Below are 19,120 nucleotides of genomic sequence, written 5' to 3'. Positions count from 1 at the left end.
ACCTTCCGATTTTCATCCTTTTCCAAGTGCATATAGTAAGTGGGGAAGAGACCCCGATCCATTCCTTTTTTATCCCTGGTTATCCGACACTTTACTGTGATACCTCGAGGGGCAGGACTATAAGCAAAGTCCTCTAAATTCTCTACTTCTCCCAGCTGGTTATCGGTTTGTTGGGCAGTAGTACCGGAAGCTCCCGTCTCCTGAAAGAATAGCCATACATAAGCAAGAGAAAGTGGGGTCAGAAAACTTTGTACTCTCTTTGAGAAACACTTAATAGTTAAAATAACTTATTGATTTACCCCTATGTCTTCAGTCTTTTGACAAAAGGGGAAACTCTGAGAAGTTAAGTAAGTATGAATATTGAGAGTAATGAAGGAGTCAAGTGTGAAAATGGGATATACCTTCATAATAGCTGGCTAGACACAAGAAATTAGAGGTCATAAACTTTAAGTCTAAATCTGAGTTTAAGTCTTTTGAAGCAACCCTCATTTAGTAATGCTATTTAAATATTGAAGATATATTTGGGAAATAGTTAAATTAAGTCCAAAGAAAGAAGTTTCAGAACTACATACTGTGGTTGATTTCTGGCTGGGTGCAGAATTGGGTCTCTCTGCCTCTGAATATGGTGAATGAGATCTCAATTTTTTTCCTTCTTCCTCCTCCTCATCAGTCTCCTCCTCATCGAAGTTCAAACTACCTGAGATACCTGGCAGAAAAGGAAGAATTGTCAACAAAACTGATTTTAAAAAAGAAATCTTTGAACCAAAGAGAATTTTTTTTGCTTAAAACATTCCAAGCTATTCTGACTTAAAACCCAGCTACTTTATCTAAATTTTAATTTTGACAATTCTTTCTTCATATACTATTCTAGGTATCTCGTGTACCTAAATATTAGTATACCAATTTCCATAGCAGCATTATTCACAATATTTGAAAGGTGGAAACAACCCAAATATCCATCACCTGATGAATAAATAAATTGTGGTGTATACATACATGGAATATTATTCATCCTTGAAAAGGAATCAAATTCTGGCACATGCCACAACATGGATGAATAGTGAAGACATTATGCTAAGTAAAACAAGCCAGACACAAAAGGGCAAATACTACTGTATGATTCTATTTACATGAGGTACCTAGAATAGTCAAGTTCATAGAGACAGAAAGTAGAACGGTGATTATCAGGGGCTGAGGAGGAGAATGGGGAGTTATTGTTTATGGGTATAGATTTTTATTTTAGGATGATGAAAAAGTTCTGAAGATGAGTAGTGGTGATAATTGCATAATGTGAATGTATTTAATGCTACAGAGCTGCATACTTAAAAGTGGTTAAAATGGTGAATTTTGTTATGTATTCTTACCACAATAAAAAAATTCAGCGATCCATTGTTCTCTGTATCAGACACCTTTTTTTCCCCCTGCATTTTGTTCATTTCGAGTCTAACTAATTCAAGTTGGGAATGTCTGAAATAGTACTACCTTAGATTTATGAAGCACCTCTGACAGAAAATTAAAAACTATTTGATTAAAAATGATTTTTTCATTTTGTCGTCATATTTATATGAGTTTGAGATATTGGTAGTCTTATTTTTTGTTTTGTTTCTTTTTTGTTTACAGAACATATCTGGAGAGAAACACGGACATAAAATAAAGTGTGATATGTGTTATAAAAAAGATGTATGGGACTTAATGCTTACATGTGAGAGCAGGAGGCTCAGGGAAAATCCAAGAACCCAAGAGAAAGAGGTAGAGCTAAGACAGAAACTCAATTCCTTTTTTTCCTTAGTCTACAGGGTGACGTTATCCTTCATATAATAGTTGAAACAGCTCCCAAATCATGAATTTATAAGTAGACTTAACAACAAGCAGTGTGGTTTTTTTCTCCAAACCATTTCCTGCCCACATTCACCATCTCAGAGGAGGGAAAACTATGATCTGTTTTTACAGTTAACAAATAGATTGGTGTTAGCTTTTCTCAAAGACACCCAAGGACAAGACAGAGGCCAATCAGAAGGTCTAAGTGAAAACATATTTCCACCCAATAACTTATACATGAATGTTCACGGCAACATTACTCATAGTAGCCAGAAGTCGAAACAACACAAATGTCTATCAGCTGATGAAGAGATAAAATATGGTATATCCATACAATGTAATGTTATTCAACAATAAAAGGAATGAGTACTGATACAAGTTACAACATGGATGAACCTTGAAAACATTATGCTAAATGAAAGAAGCCAGTCATACTGGGACACATAGAGTATGATTCTATTTACATGAAATATCAGGAATAGGAGGGGTGGTGGTAGAGAGAAATGGGAAGTGATTACTAATAGGTATGAGGTTTCTTTTGGGGGGGGTCATGAAAATGTTCTAAAACTGATTGTGATGATGGTTGCAAACCTCTGCAGATACACTAAACATCAATGAACTGTTCATTTTAAATGGGTGAATCGTATGGTATATGAATTAATCTCAATAAAGCTATTATAAAAAATTCTTTGGTTTGTAAAGGATATTTTCTCTTTTGTTTTCTAAAATATTAACTTTTTTGGTAGCAAAAAGGCATAAAATTATTGGGATCCCACTGTCATATGGATCCTTTCACTTAATACTAAGTTTTCAAATGTTATTTTTATACTAAGAACTCAGTTTATGTGAGTATATGTCTTACGATGGAGATCAAAGATTTCTCCCAAATGTGTAAACTGGACCCACTGAAGGGGCATAACCTGCCAAATTGACATTTCTTAAATCTTAATTGAGAGAGCACTTAATGGGTTTTGTGGTCATGATGCAACCTGTTTGAAACATGAAAGACATTAATGCATCTGGCACTGAAAGGCTAATTCTGAGAAAGAACACAGCAGTCACTTAGTAGGGCAAGGTAAAAGGGGACACCATGGTATTTACAATAAGGAATAAAGAACTAGACTAAGAATCAGAAAATCTAGGTCTGCTACTGTTCAGCTAGATGACTGAGGGTAAGTAAGTTAGCTTTCAGTTATACTAAAAGTTCACTTTACTCTTTCTTTTGTTGTAATAATAGTGGTAGTAAAGTAATAAGAGAATTACTAGGATCACGTCCTTATTACTGACGGGGAAACCAATGCAGAAAAGTTAAGGTGTTTTTCCTTTCCCAGCCAGATGTGGCACCAGCCAGATGTGGCAGAGTTGAGATTCGAAACCGAGCAAACTGGCTCCAGAGCTATGCTGCCTTTGCCATATCCCATACTCTAGTCATCTGTCCCTGTTTGCACAAACATACCATGTTTTTTATACCTGATGCCTTTGCACATGTTATTTCTTCTGCCCAAGTTTGCCAACTAACTAGCAGTATGATCTATGGCAACTTACTTCGCCTCTCTCTGAGAACTAATTTTCTTATATGTAAAGTGGAAAAAATGAATATGTATAACCCCCTCAAAGTACTGTTATAAATATTAAATTAATTGAAATAATGTATGCCAAATGCCTGACATATAAATGCCTGATATTTAAAATGTCAGTCTCGAGTTGCTTCCACAGGAGACACCAGTGCACAGGACATGCATCCCTCAAGGCTCAGCTTAATCACCACCTCATTTTGATGCCTTTCTTGTCCCTTTTCATTGCCCTCTCAGTGTAATTATATTTGTTTTTTACTCTTGCATACACCATATTAGAACACTCTAGGACAAGCCATCAGCCAAACCACATCCTAATTTGTTTTCCTGCTTCCAGACTTGCCCCACCTCCAATTCATTCCTTACGGTGCAGAGTAATTTTTCTACAGCCCAAATCTGATGATATCATTTCTCAGCTTAAAATCCTCATCAGTTCCTACTACTCTTCAGATAAAGTCCAAATTCCTAACATGGTCTATAATGTCCTATATAATCAGAGCCCACTTACCTCTCCGGGCTCAACTCTCTACATTCCCCTTCCAAATCTTATCACGTCATCCCCTCAGCTCCAGCCATTCTGAATTGGCCAGCTCCTCTTCCTGCATCAGACTCTAGCTTAGACATCACTTTCTCTGGAAAGCTTTTCAAACCTTCAACTCTGGGTTAGACATCCCTCTCTCCATGCTCTCTTGGCAATTAAGGATATGAAGCCTCAAACAGAAAAAGGCTCCACAAGAGAAGGGACCTTGTTTACTATGGTATCCTAAGTGCCTAGAACAATGCCTGACATACAGTATATACTCAATACATACTTTCTAAATGAATGAATATATTAGTTTGTTTGAATGTACATCTATTCTACCATTTTGTGGTACAATCTTCTGATTCATACAGCCCAGGACCTAGCAATGCCTATTAGAAAGTAGGCACCCAATAAATATTTATTTATTATTGGGCTTCAGTCTTCTCATCTGAAAAGGGAACACTTAATTCCTTCTCCTATAATTTTTCTAAGAAGGAAAAAAGACTAACGGGAACCTCTGATATATATGGTAATATTTATGGAAATGGTAATTCCAACTGGCAGAAAGTAGCCTCTAGTGGAAAAAGTATTAACTTAAGTATATTTTGATCCAATTTGTGTTTCCATTAAGCTAGCTATTCATCATTCCCCTTATCACTAGATCAATATAATCTGTGAAATGGAGACTGAATAGGGGTGTTGAGTGGTGACCTTGTCAAAGGAAAAGGGTAGGAACTAAAAACAAAATATCGAAAAGAAAGAGTCGTATATATAGTAGCTAATGCTATTTTACATTTGATTTAATTATCTTATTTTTCTCAGGCAATATGATAAATACTACCATTGTTGACCATGACCAATTCTCAGATGTCAAAGATGCCTAATACTGTCACCTCTGTAAAGCCCTAAGCCACATTACAAGCAACTGTGAGTCATCTAGATTGTCGGCCGACAATGAAAGAAAGTAGAGGAAAAGATTGTAAATGACTAAGATGATTAATTGCCTCAAAACCATGACGAATCCTCACCGTGTTTTTGGAGAATCTCCTGAAGATCTGGCTTGGGAGCCACATCCGAAGTGCATTCCCCATCAACACTCCCTTCAGTATCCTCTTCTGTAGCAGAAGAGCCAACTGAGAGAACATGAAGTTTGGTCTCTGAATCTTGAGCATCTGGTTTCAGGAAAGCAGCTGGACCATCAATGCCTGGGGGCCAAAAGAAAAGAAAGAAAAAAAAAGTATAGTCCACTATTTAGCTGCGAGGGTTTGGTGTACGTGATCAGAATTAAGAACCACCAAACCATTTCACTTGTCTTTCCTTAACAACCATGAAGACATTCATTAACAGAGTAATCCAGGACTGGTGCTCATTTTAGTAATATGTTCTGACTCTTATTAAAAGAAAATGTACTTGATGTTGTCTTTAGAAACTTAAGAATGAAACTATGAAAACAAAGTAGGTCCTCCAAAGTTCAAATCCTGTCCAAGGTAATAGCTCAGGGGGCTTGACTTAGAGGCTCTTGATCCTACTCTTCCTTCTTCCTCTCATCATCTCAGATGATCCTTTGGGTCCTTATCTACTGCAAGAACAGATACTCTCTACCTACTCCTGGCTTCAAGGTTAACTCTAACAATCAAGGATATAAGTTTCTCAAATAGGCTATTCTGGACTAATTATTCATTTGGCATCTAAAATAACAGTTCTAAGATGGACATAAACTTTAAAGTATCTTCTACTGATCAGACCATTGCTTTTATTCAACTTGAAGACCCAGAATTTGATTATAAAAATTTATGAAGGTACCCTAGTAATGATGCTAATATCATTTCTTTGGTCCATCTAAGAATCCTCCTGCCTTCTCCTAGTTTTGTAAAAACTGTACCCCAGCAGTAAGACATGCTGCCTAAATACACACCATGCAGGATGACATTGTTGTTAGGGGTATGAGGTTCCACCAAAGGAGTCTGCTCCTCACTACCTCTTGGCTTTGACCGACGTAGCCTGGCTTCTGGATTTGGCTGTACCATGAGTGGCTCAAGGCGCTTTTTTCTCTGCTTCTTCTCCAGCAGTGCTCTCTAGGAAAATATTATGATATTATTGCCAGAATTATGATAAGACCTAGCTACTTCGAACAGTTACAGTGTTTCACTGATCCTCACAAAACCTCTTGTAAATTAATTTTCCCACTTGAGCAAGAAGAAAATTATGGCACAAAGAGGGGCAAGGATTCATCCATTTCACTTAATAAATATTTACTGAACACCTATAAGTATATATTTTAAATGATACAAATGCATTCCTAGCCAGGCTGAGACCTTGATCCAAGTCTATTTAAAATATGCATAGTAATTATCATATTATTGTCAATGCACAATAGCAAGTTTAAACTATAAAAACGCATATGCATAGGAAAAAAGATAAAGGAACAAAAGGAAATATATTCTTTGGGTGGTAGAATATAGGCAATTATTTTCCTTTTTCTAGTTTTCTAAATTTTTCTCATTTTTGTAATTGAAAGAAAATAATAACTTATTATCCTGTTAACCTCAATTATTTTCATGTTTTAATTAGCAAGAGCAATTAGTTTTGCTTTCTTGATCATTTTTACATATTCATAAATCAAACAAATTAAGACCAAAGTAAAAAGGGAAAAAAAATAGCAACTGGAACATTCCAAATAGAATGCAATCAACTCTATGACTAAAAGCAAGGTAATATGGTACCAAGAAAAGTCAGAAAAAAAGCATGAGAAGTCCAACAAGATAGAAAGGAAGGTACTAGCACATGTACTATTTTTAAGCTTTGGCAAATAAGAGCTTATAATAAATTATTGTGGATCTGGGATATCTCAGAATAGTACCAATAGTACTTGGAAAGTACCAAGTCCTCAGCTAAAAAATTAAGCTATGATTTAAAAGCAAAGATATTAAAACCTACTTTATTGTGTTTTGGGCAAAAAGCTATCTATTTACTTTTTTTCATTAATATTACTTTTAAAAAGTGCCACTGATAAGAAGGTACTCTAAGAGGCAATACTATCGACAGTGTACTTTTCCTTAACTGGGCTGATGAAAGCATGCAGATAGATTCAGAAGCCACAGAAGAAACAACTATTCTTTTTCACCCAACCTTGTTTACAGCAGGTCCCTGAACAATGTCATTTTGTTATAACGTTGATGGGATGTGTAGGAACTTTGCTCTTGTTTATATCGATTAGCCTATGGTAAAACTGGTTTCATTATACAATGTTTTGCTTAAAATCATAGAACCTATCAATGACATTAAATGAGGATTTATTGTATAAGGAAAAAGAATGGGGAACTAAGATAATGTGCCAAAAATGGACATAATGTCAAGAATGAATTGAGAACTTAGAGCAAGTTGGGAAGGAATAATTGGGGTTTTTGAGATTCTTTTGATATTCATGAATATGAATAGTTGGACCTTAATATACCAGGACCACTAAACACAAAGGAGACTATAATGAAGTCTTCCCCACAGAGCTTACTAGCAACTAAGAGGTCTGGTATAATGGATAAGAAGTAACTTGCATGAAGAGATGGTAAATACCAAGTATAAAGACATGATACACTGCCACATCTTATCCATGTGTCCACAACTATTTAGTTTCATATACTCTCATAACTGTGAAACAATTGCTGAAACAAAAACACAAGCTACAGCTAGTCTACTTTATTAACGTATATAAAGAAAAAACGTTGTACAGAAAAGGAGTATTCTGCCTGTGGTCTAGAAAAGGGGAACCAAGAGCTAGATTTTGGCAGGGTTTATCCAACCTGTCCAAGAAAGAGAATTGTTGAAACTGCCAGACAAGAGTATTCTTTTTACTGGGTGAGCTTACTCTCTTTGAGCACAAGAAACTATGTAAGGCTTCTCCATGGCCACTCAACACACTACTGACCCCAACAGGAAGAGACACACCTTGCATCTCTGACAGGTAGAGATACTACTGTACCACCTCAGCAGGAAAAAGAAGATTCCTCCTTGCCCAGGAACAGCTCGGCCAATGGGAGACCGCCATAACTCAGCCAAAGAAAAGTCATTATACTTTGAAATTTCAGTGTTTTCCAATGGACTCTTTTTTTACAACAGTCCTTCCCAAGTTCAAAATAGAGTGGTCCTCTCCTTTGTTTCTCTGGACTTGCAGGACATTCGCCATTAGACTGCATGACCTGAACTGCAATTCTTTGTTCCTGAATAAACCCATTTTGCTGGAGAAATATCTGGCTATTGTTTAAGGTCAATATTATGCATGGGAAAACTGCCATTTGGTGGAAGCTGTCACCTGATTTAGCATTTTAATCATCCTCACATAGTTTGGATGGGGGAGGAGAGGTGCTAATTGAGTTTCAAGTAACAATGTCAAAGCATATTTCATTTATGTTCCACTTTTCCTAAAAAGCTAAGAGTGCTTTAAAGGAGGCTGCATAAACAAAGAACTCCTTACAAACTTAGAGGGAGGTCGGAGGAGTCAGGAAGAGAACCAAAGGTGACTGTTCAATGCCCTCTATTCAAGTAAGATAGGTTGACTTCAGTACTTTAAATGTCACGTAAACTGAACCTTTAAATTTCCCAATTACCTTGGAAATTAAATCTGGTGGTATGCCCTACTATCATTCCCTGAGGGCAATATACTGAATGGTGATGCCAAAATAAATGAGAAAACAAAGGAGGTTAAAAACAGAGAGGATATAATTTCTATCAAAGGGCTTACTCCAAAAAATAATAATAATAAAACTCGGGCAAGCCTCAAATTAATGATAATAACTTCACTGATTCTCAATTTTCCAAGGACTCCCTAGAGATGATGGGCTGGTTACATTATGAAACTCCTGGAATAGACTAGCTGACCACAAGGTACAAGCAACAAGGTCAGAATGGTTGCCTGAGATCTATCAGTTTGGCTGAAAAATAACTAACCTCCCTGGCACATAGAGTGAAATCACAGTAAAATAAAACTAAAAGCTTTATATCAGACTTATGAAAATTCTAATTCAATGCACCGATGACTACCTCTCTTAGAAGGGTATATGTACAAATAGATGGGCAACCTGACCTAAAGGGACTATGTTGTACTTTAATCATTGTCCACAAGATGGCATAAATGTTCTCTGCCTAAGATGCATCCATGTCTGAGTAGCATCACTGGAAGAGTCTGAAAATCTTTATATTCTGTAGCCAGCTAAGGTGTCCACATATCCTGAAAATATGCGCTCTAGTGAAATTATTAAAAATAAAAGCAAAATATACTCCATGGGAAAGAATAGCTTTTCAATAAATGGTAGTGGGATAACTGGATATCCACATGTGAAAGAATGAAGCTGGACCCCCATCTCACACTACATATAAAAATTAGCTCAAAGCAGATCAAAGAAAGTGTAAAACTCTTAGAAAAAAAAACGTAGTAGCAAGTCTTTGCAACCTTGGGTAGACAGACAATGGTTTCCTAGATATGACACCAAAAAGTGCAAATCACAAGAGAAAAAATAGATAAATTAAACCTTTTGTGTTGAAAATGACACCATCAAGAAGTAAAAAGACAACCCATAAAATCTGAAGAAAATATTTACAAATAATATTTCTGATAAGGAACTTGGGTCTAGACTATATAAAGAACTCTTACAACTCAACAACAAAAAGGCAATAACCCAATTTTAAAAAATAGGTAAAGGATCTAGATGGACATTTCTCCATAGGATATACAAATTGGCCACTAAATACTTAAAAAATGCTCAACATCATCAGTCATCAAGGAAATGCAAATCAAGACTATAATAAGATCACTTCATGCCCACTAAAATGACTGTAAGTAAAGATAGGCAATAAGTATTGGCAAGGATGTGGAGAAACAGGAAGCCTCATACATTGCTGATGGGAATGTAAATAGTTCAGTGACTTTGGAAAACAGTCTGGCAGTTACTTAAAATGTTAAACATGGAGTTAACCATATGACTCAGCAATTCCAGTCCTATTACCCAAGATATATTAGGTATACCTTGGTATACCTATACTTTAATATATTATCCAAGAGAAATGAAAACAACTCTACACAAAAACTAGTACACGAATGTTCAGAGTGGCATTATTTATAATAGCCAAAATGTGGAAACAACCCAAATGTCCATCAACTGATGATTGGATAAACAAAAAGTGGTATATGCACAAAATCGAATGTTATTCAACAATAAAAAGGAATGAAGTACTAATGTAGGCTAAAACATGGATAAACCTTTTCATCTTTAACTGGGTATATATTTATAGTATGTGAATCACATCCCAATAAAGTTGTTCAAAATCACTGCCTGACCATCTCTATCAGAGTAAGCCACTGTCATTGATGGGAGTGTACTGTATTCCTCAGATAGGTTAGCATGGCCCAGACTGTGAGCTTCCCACCAAGATACTGCCCAGACTGAAAACAGCAACCTAGCTTTCCTCAGTATACCTCCATCAGCTCTCTCTAACTTTCATATTCTAAGATCTTTCCTAACATTCTATTATTTTATCCAATCTGACTAATAATAACTGGGGCCCATCAAGTTTATGGATCTTACCTAAAATTACACAGCTAATTAAAGGCAGAGTTGGAAGCACTGGAACCAAAGTCTTCCGATTTCCAGCCCAGTTTTACTCACTACCTGGTGCGTTGCTACAGGCCATCTGAATGTTCAGCTTACATTTGTGAAAATCCCCTGACCCCCTGGTTGAGTAACCTTCTCATGCACATGGTAGCATTACAGGGCTCTAATAGTGTTCTCGTACTCTATTTAACACCCACATTTATACGTCTGGTCCAAAGAGATTTTTTTTAATAAAAAAAAATCCAGTAAAATTATATGTCTTTATCTTCATTGGCTATCTCTAGAAGGACACATTAGAAGTCAGTGACATTCTCTGGTAAAGAACTGAGCTAAGTAAGGTGGGGAGTAGATTCTTCATCAAATATCTTTTTTTGTATTATTTGAATTCTTCCAATATGCTTTTATAACCATTAAAAACAACTTAAAAAATATTTGTGCTATAAAAGGGCTTACAAAATCCCAACATTTATACCACATATATGCCACATGTAGCACTCTCACTGAAAAGAATAAAATTTACAAAATATTTGGGCAATTTTTTTAAATCCAGAAAATATATCAATATACAAAATTCAGAAACCACACAAAATTAAAAAACATGTCTTATATCATTACTTGGTAGTTGACCATGGATTTCATTTAATGTTAACAAGAAATATGCCATTTAGCCTTATAAAAATAAATCAAACAAAGATCTAAGCTTTGTGGTTATTTTTCCCTAAATACAGTTTGCTATGCAATAGAACGTAGAAAATAAAGACTCATTATAATTATTCTGATCTTTGTGGGGGGAATATATATATATAAAATCAGAATTTTCTCCATGGTCCTGGGAAAATTAGTTTTTCCTCCTTTCATTTACTTTCTTCAGTATTAGAATTGTTTATTTCAATTATGATGGATGCATACCCCTGCCTGAGTCTCCACTTAGAGGGAGCACGCCCTGGGAGGAAGGTGCAGAGGCAGCCATCAGTAACTGCTGGGAAGTTTGTTGCAGTTTTCCTACTCTGCCCTGAAAAACTATATTTGCTTAAAATGTCCCCTGGTCTCTTTAAAGGAAGCAGGTTGGAGGGAGGCTGTAGCTGGTATACTTAATCTTAGCAGTGGTTTCAAGCCATAAAAACTGCTACGGCAACGCTCCCTAGGGGACAGGTCACCCCAGCTGGGGCTCCCAGCGTTGGGCGTGCACTGAAGTCTCTCTAAGTGGATTTCACTGATCAGACTGGAGCTGGACACACTTGGAGATGCAGATGACCAGCTCATGGGGCAGGCCTGGCCCTCCTGGAGTGGAGTGCATGGTGAGCAGGCACTCCCGCAGCCAGCTGTAGGCAAGGTATGCTGTTTGTACTGTCACCGGGCGTGGGAAAGACTTCAGAGCGCTGGGCCCCAGGGTCCTTGTCCACACTGGCCGGCCTTGTGGTGTCCTTGCCAAGGGCAGTGAAGCTGTGGCTGCTGCATGACCGGATGGGTAAGGCGGCACAGCTTTAGGCTTGCCATGGTGCTGCTGTTGTCCTTCAGGCCCTTAGGCCGAGCTGTGCGGCTGGAGCTGCCCTGTCTGAGCACAGAGGCTCACTCCTCTCCATTCACCGCATGAGGCTGCAGGTGAGAAAGGCCCTGGCAAGCAGGACACTGGCGCAGCGGACGAGGAAGGCGATCACTGCAGCCTTGAAGCTTAAGATCTCCTGTGGTGGCGTGGGCTTCCACACGGGATCCCTGAAGACCACTGGGCGCCACGTCCCACCCTCTGGTGGTCTGAGGGGCAGTGGAACGCGATGACAGTCTCCATGGTGGCGCCATCACCACGAAGGGCTTGGAAAAGTGCCCCGCAGGGAAGGCCACACTCGAGTGCCAAGTGCCAATGTGGTTCCAGCGATGGGCGTGGCGTTCCATCCTCTGCCTCGCCCTGCTCCGCACCTCTCGCGGTCTGCCCAGACCTCTTTACTAGTTTTTAATGAGTCTACCTTTAAAGTAATTTATTACGCTATAAGTCCCATTATTAATTCCAATGGCAAGATAAAGAAGCAAGACAAAACTTTAGATATATTTTTTTGTCACCTCTGGAGTTTAGACACTTTGGTTGGTAAAGGTCCTACATAGGTAGACAGGAGCTATAAAATTTCCTAAATTAGAAAACATTCACATGAAAAAGCAAACTGCTCTGTTGAGTATAGGTTTTAAGCTGACTAATCAAGATGATCATAGCATGTGACAATACAAAACTCTGTTCATTTATTCCTTCTTTCGCTAAAATATTGAATGAAGGATTATTATGTGCCCAGCCTTATGCCAGGAACTTCTGATATAATAGTCATAATAAACAGACTTGCTTCGTATTCTTATGGAACTTAGTCTAGTGGAGGAAACAGATATAATCAAATCATTCCAAAGAGAAAAAGTTAATGTGTAGCTAAAACTGGGACCAGTGCTGTGAAGGAAATTATTCTGTAGGCAATGGACTTCTTTAAACAGTACAGCAGCATGTTCAGATAAGCACATTAGGATAAGAAAAAAATCTTGTCATTAAATGTAATTACAGTGTAGAGAGGTATTTAAGGCAGCAGGACCAAATAACTACATAGAATTACAATGTTAACATTCTTATAATTCTTGTGAAAGGTGCCAAGGAATTTTCAGTGATTATAAATTCAAGGCCAGTTTTATTGATCTCCTCAAAGCACTTTGGTTTTGCCATAGCCCAGGGCCTTAGTTCAGCAAATACTAACTCTAGACACTGTTAGTGAGTAACATCAGAGCCTTTTCCTTTCCAGTCTTTCCGTGACCCTGCCAAGACTTCAGAGCCAAGACCACTGGCATCGTGGTCAGTTCAGGGCTTCACTTATACTTCAAAAGAAGAGACTCTGCTCACCTGATTATCTAGTTTCAGCTGTCGAAGCTTCATGGTCTCATCTTCAAAGGCACTGTTTAAAAAAAAAATGAAAAGCATATAAAGAGAAGATCCTTTTAAAGCCATGTCAATTTCATCTTTTCCTTGTATCTACTCCTTTGGGATATTTGGAACCAATTAATTCTGCCTAGGGAAAGCATCAGTTTCTAGATGCTGCCCACACTGACTGCAGGAGCACTTGCCACCCTTAATGCCACACTTATTCCACAGTGGACCTGAGGAGGCTGAAATAACCAAAGGATTAAAAAAAAGATGTATAACACAAGACTCCATGCATGTAGGAATTTTTTTTTCTTTATTATATTCTGGACACACTACTAAGTGTTTTACACGCATTGTTTTAGTTAAACAATGCTATGACTCTGTATTGTTATTTTTCACACTTTAAAGAGACTAGGAGAGCCACACACACACAAGGTTAAACAGCAGAAACAGACTCTTAAGCCTGGTTTCTTTCTAGAGTCTAAATTCCACCTAAAACCAAATATATTTCACTTTTCATTTTTTTCGGAGCTAGTTCTAAGAAAGGGAGAATTAGATTGTATACAGCATCTTACTATATCCCACTGATTTCCTTAAGATCCAGGTTTATTTTTCAAGTTTAACATGCCAGTCGTCAAAAGATACTATAAGTATGGATGCACACAGACAAGACCTAATACTACTAGGAGGCAGATTTTCTTTTTATTTATTTCTAATTTTTTTAAGCTTATTGGGGTAACACGGGTTAATACAACTATGTAACTTTTGGGTGTACATTATAATTTAACATCTATACATTCCACTGTGTGATCACCACCCAGAGTCCAGTTTCCCTCAGCTACCGTATATTTGATCCCCTTTACCCACTTCACCCTCCCGCAATCCCCCAGCAGATTTTCTTGATGGAAGAAAACAATGACAAAAATGGAATCGAAATGACAAACCAACCCTTTTGAACTTTTTTCTAACTCTCTGAAGCCTTTTCTATTTTTGACAATTTCCTAATTGAAGATTTTATTTTGTGACTAGGCATTCTTGGAAAGAGTAAAGTATGAAATAAGGCAGGATGGTTCTCAATAACTTGTATTATAAATTTTTAGTAGGAGCTTACTATCAGAAAAGAAAAAAAAAAAAAACTATAATAAGAAGGTCCTATTTAAAAAGACAATTCCATGGCTACAAAGGGGGAAGCATGGCCTTTCCTGCATTTGGGGTAAATACACAAAATCTATCCATTGTTTAATGGTTTACCACTACATTACTACATTTTAGCAAGTTTTATGCATTATAATAATGCACGGCACCTTGGAATTTACATACTATCCTCAAGAACCTTTCTGCCTATTAACCAGTAAGTAGATTTAATAACCCTTTACATATAGATGTGGAGGTGCATTCTGGTTCTCTGACAAACTCGTCTATTAATTCCCTTATATCCTTTACGTTAAAAAAAAAACAAAACTGGGTATTCAAAATAAATCATCTCCTTTTTTCTGCTCAAAAGAAAGACAAACAAACAAATAAAAATGTCAGATATAATTCTAACCTCAACTTTGTGGCCTACATTTCTCCTAGATATGTTCCTGTTTTCTTTAATGTCGTCAATCCTCATTCGCATACTTCAAAGTTTTAGCTTTATGAATACAGTGCTACAATGTCCTTTGTATTCCATAGATATTAGTATAAATCTTTTAAAGATTTACATAAAACTACTAAGACAAAAATTATCCTATTCTCCCCTCTCCCTCAAATGCTAAAACCTCAGTAATGTTAAATTCTGACATATGACTAAAGTCCTCAAACATTTCTCTTAAGGCCTCTAATCGTGAAGAAACCAGGTGTGTTTTTAATGCCCTGTCTTGACACCCCTTAATTCCTTTCATCAAGCCGAGGCAAGCTGAACAATTGAAATAAACAGGGTATAATCAAAGCATTTAACCTGAACAAAGAGGCACTAAAAAGATGCTACATAATTGTAACATTTAGATACCTTCTACACATCGAAAGCAACACTTTCTCTGAGCTCTAGTGTTAAATTATAACAGCAGAAATAATAGATATTTTATATACTTATATTAAATCTGAACTAGAATTTCTAGCCTACACTAGAATATGATCTTACTAAATGTGTATTTTTTTTCCTTTAATGTTCTCTTTCCTTCATTTCAAATTAAGTTGTTGAATAGCAAACCTACAGCACACCTAACCAAGCCTGGTTAGTAAACCAACACAAAACAGAATTCCTCTTTAAAAAAATTTTTATAAAAATTTTTAAATATGAGGTATAATTGACATACAACCTTATATTATTTTCAGGTGTACAATATGATTCTATATCTGTATACACGATGAAATGATTACCACAGTTAAGTCTAGTTAACATCCATCACCACGTAGTTACACATTTTTTTCTTCTGATGAGAATTTTCAAGATTTACTGATAGCAACTTTCAAATATGCCATACAGTATTATTAACTATAGTCATCAAACTGTACATTACATCCCATGACTTATTTATTTTATAATCAGGAGTTTGTACCTTTTGACCCCTTTCACCCATTTCACCTACTCCCCACCCTCTGGCAACTATCAAACTGTTTTCTGTATCTATGAGCTTGGGTTTTTTTTGTTTTGTTTTTTTAGATTCCACATATAAGTGAAATCCTAAGTACAGGTTTCCTCTGCTTTTTGAAAGTAGAGCATTACTATAAAACCTTTTGTAAGCTGAGAGGCAGAAAGCAAAGAAGCAATTACCATTCATTTATATGGAAAACATTTTGAGAATTCTCAGACCTAAAAAATACTTTATTAAATCATACCAAATATGCATAATTACATCTAGTTGTACACTATGCACCCTTACAAGCTCTCTTAGGCTTTTCTGATACCTTATGACATATTGCACAAACAGATGCACAAAATAAATAGAGATAAAGCACACATGTTCACAGACACTGTTCAAAGCTATGGCAGCTTGATGCTGAGTACAGTTCCCAGGGAAGGAGCTTGGCAGTGCCACTCTCACTGTTTGGGGTGTGTGCCACCTCCATAGTGGCTGCAAAACAAATTCTGAATGCTGTTTTTCCTTGTTTGCCTTTGTAAACGTGAAAATCTTCTTTGGATTTATTTCAGTTAGCAAAACAGGTACTAATGTAGGGTTTTTTGTAAAAGCAAAGTAGCATAACACAAACTTTTGGAAAGTGGGAGACACATATATTTGTCTTTCCCTGTCTGACTGATTTCATTTAGCATAATGTGTAGAGGAGAAAATGGCGAAGTCAGCTTAAACACTGAATTGGAGAACTGAGCAGGAGATGTCTATGAGATAACAAAGTAGAAAGGTAATATATAGTTAATTAACATACAAGACTTTGCTGCAAGAGAGAAATCTTGGAAATTGCTTAGGACCTAGGAAGTCAGGAGTAGGAACCAATGAAGGGATGAAGGCGAGGTTTAATCCTTAACTGCATTTAGCAACAATCCATGTATAGATGGATGCCTGAAGTGTTGGGGAAGCAACTACCACTGGGGCTGATTATTATGCTTGTAACAGAAATGTGTTAACTGTCTTTTTTGCACGAGTGGATATAAGCCAACAAAGTGATTACAATCCTGGATCAAGAAAAGGAAAGCATGAACTGAATATCAATTCCAAAGATGAGCTATAAAAAAATGAAAAAGAATGTTCTACCAAGTATTTAAATTGTTAATCTAATGAAAACCATTTTATTTTTGTACAGAGCTATGGTCTAAATTAACAGCTTACTATGAAAACAAAAACAAAAACAAAGAATTCCTGCAGAGTAAAAGAAATGAAATTACTATTTTTCCTCCCATATTTCTCATGAAACATTTCCTATTTGCTTGATACAAACAGGGAAAACCCTAAACATACATCTTAGAGAAACACAGATCTATTACTCAAGTGTGGCAGATGATAATGCCCACAAAACACCATTCTCTTGAACTGCTCTCCAGTTACTATCCAGCCAAAGTCTAAACTGAAGATACCTACAGGCTTTACCACTGAGGAATGCACACAATTTTCTGAAAGTGTGCCCTACATATCCATCTCTTTTATGGGCACCAAAAATATTTCCTAATCCCCCTGTCTATTATTCACTCATTCATCTAACAAACATTTGCTAAAAGGTCACCCCTACTCATCCACTCCTGTATGCACATTTTTAAGAATTGTTAGATGAATTGATGAACTGAAAACAATGCAAATATCTCATAAGAGTAAAATAGATAATATAATCTGGTATAGTCATACAATAGAATGTTATACATCAATGAAAATGAATTTCACCTTAACCCAAATCCATAAATTGACTGTAAATGTAATATAAAACAAAATGGCAACACACAAAATAATACATTTTAAGCTTCCTTTTATATGAAGTTCCTTTTATATGAAGCATAAACCAAATTACATTGCTTATAGAATACACACAGAGGACAAAGTGATACTGAAGAGAAAGGAAACAATCATCTCAAAAATCACAGCAGACTCATACATCTATGGCCAATTTTCGACGAGGGGGCCAAGATCATTCAATGAAACAATAGTCTCTTCAACAAGTGGTACTAAATAACTAGATATCTACATGTAAAGAATAAAGTTGGACCTCTCTCACATTATATATAAAAATTAACTCAAAATGTATCAAAGACCCAACTGTAAGAGCTAAAACTATAAAACTCTTAGAAGAAAACGTAAATCTTCACAACAATGGATTTGGAAGTAGACTCTTAGATATGACACCAAAAGCTTGAGCAATAAAGATAGATGAAATGGACTTCATTGAAATTTAAAACTTTTTTCATCAAAGGACATTGATGAAGAAAGGAAGTTGAAAGACAACCCACAGAATAAGAGAAAATATTTGCAAATCATATGTCTGATTATTCTGGTATTCAGAATATATAAAGAACTCTTTAAATAAACAACTGAAAGATAAACATGGGCAAAGAATATAAATAGACATTTCTCCAAAGTAGATATACAAATGGCCAATAAGCCATGAAAAGATTCTCAAAATTATTAGTCATCACAAAAATGCAAATCGAAAGCACAATGGGATAGCACTCAAGACCCAAAAGGATGGTTATAATAAAAAAGATGTAATAACAAGTGTTGGTAAGGATATAGAGATATCAGAATCTTCATATAATAGCTGGCGGGAACGTAAAATGGTACAGACACTTTGGAAAACAGCCTAGCAGTTCTTCAAAGGATTAAACATAAAGTTACTATATGACCCAGAAATTCCACTTAGGTATATATGTAAGAGAAATGAAAGCACATACCTACAGAAAAACTTGCACACATTTTTTATTTATATGCATATTATTTCTTTAATTAAAAGTATTTTAAAAATAGTATGTTACACTAAGACTGCTGGTGCCAAATCTTTTTTGTATGGATTATTTTTTTTCTTTCTAATGTTTTTCTTTGTTGATTATAAAAACAATACATATTTCATAAATTCTATAAAAATGTCTAAAGAAAAAGAAATGGTCTTTTCATAATCATGCCATCTTGAGATGATCACCACTAACATTGCAGCAAACATTCTTCCATATATTTCTATCAATTTTTTTGTATTTTTTAAATTTTTAAATTAGTTTCAAGTATACAGTACATTGGTTAGACATTTATATAGTTTATAAAATGATCCCCATAATTGCTCCTTCTCTCTTCTGGTTTTC

The 19,120-nt window shown here is 36.2% G+C and overlaps 1 protein-coding gene across 1 annotated transcript in view; it reads right to left on the bottom strand.

The window, feature by feature from the left end:
• Nucleotides 1-19,120, bottom strand: part of TULP3 (tubby like protein 3) — a 64,343-nt gene that overhangs the window by 8,920 nt on the left and 36,303 nt on the right. Inside the window, exons 2-6 of the mRNA XM_011367857.2 lie at nt 13,384-13,435; nt 5,831-5,990; nt 4,944-5,120; nt 573-706; nt 3-200 (exon numbers count right to left, since the gene is read on the bottom strand). Of these exons, the coding sequence (XP_011366159.1) occupies nt 3-200; nt 573-706; nt 4,944-5,120; nt 5,831-5,990; nt 13,384-13,435 (721 nt within the window). The remainder of the gene's footprint in view (nt 1-2; nt 201-572; nt 707-4,943; nt 5,121-5,830; nt 5,991-13,383; nt 13,436-19,120) is intronic.

Source organism: Pteropus vampyrus, unplaced genomic scaffold, assembly GCF_000151845.1.
Source record: "Pteropus vampyrus isolate Shadow unplaced genomic scaffold, Pvam_2.0 Scaffold137, whole genome shotgun sequence".
NCBI classification, from domain to species: Eukaryota; Metazoa; Chordata; class Mammalia; order Chiroptera; family Pteropodidae; genus Pteropus; species Pteropus vampyrus.
The sequence above is the reverse complement of the archived record's forward strand: the minus strand, read 5'-3'. Positions and strand labels throughout refer to the sequence as shown.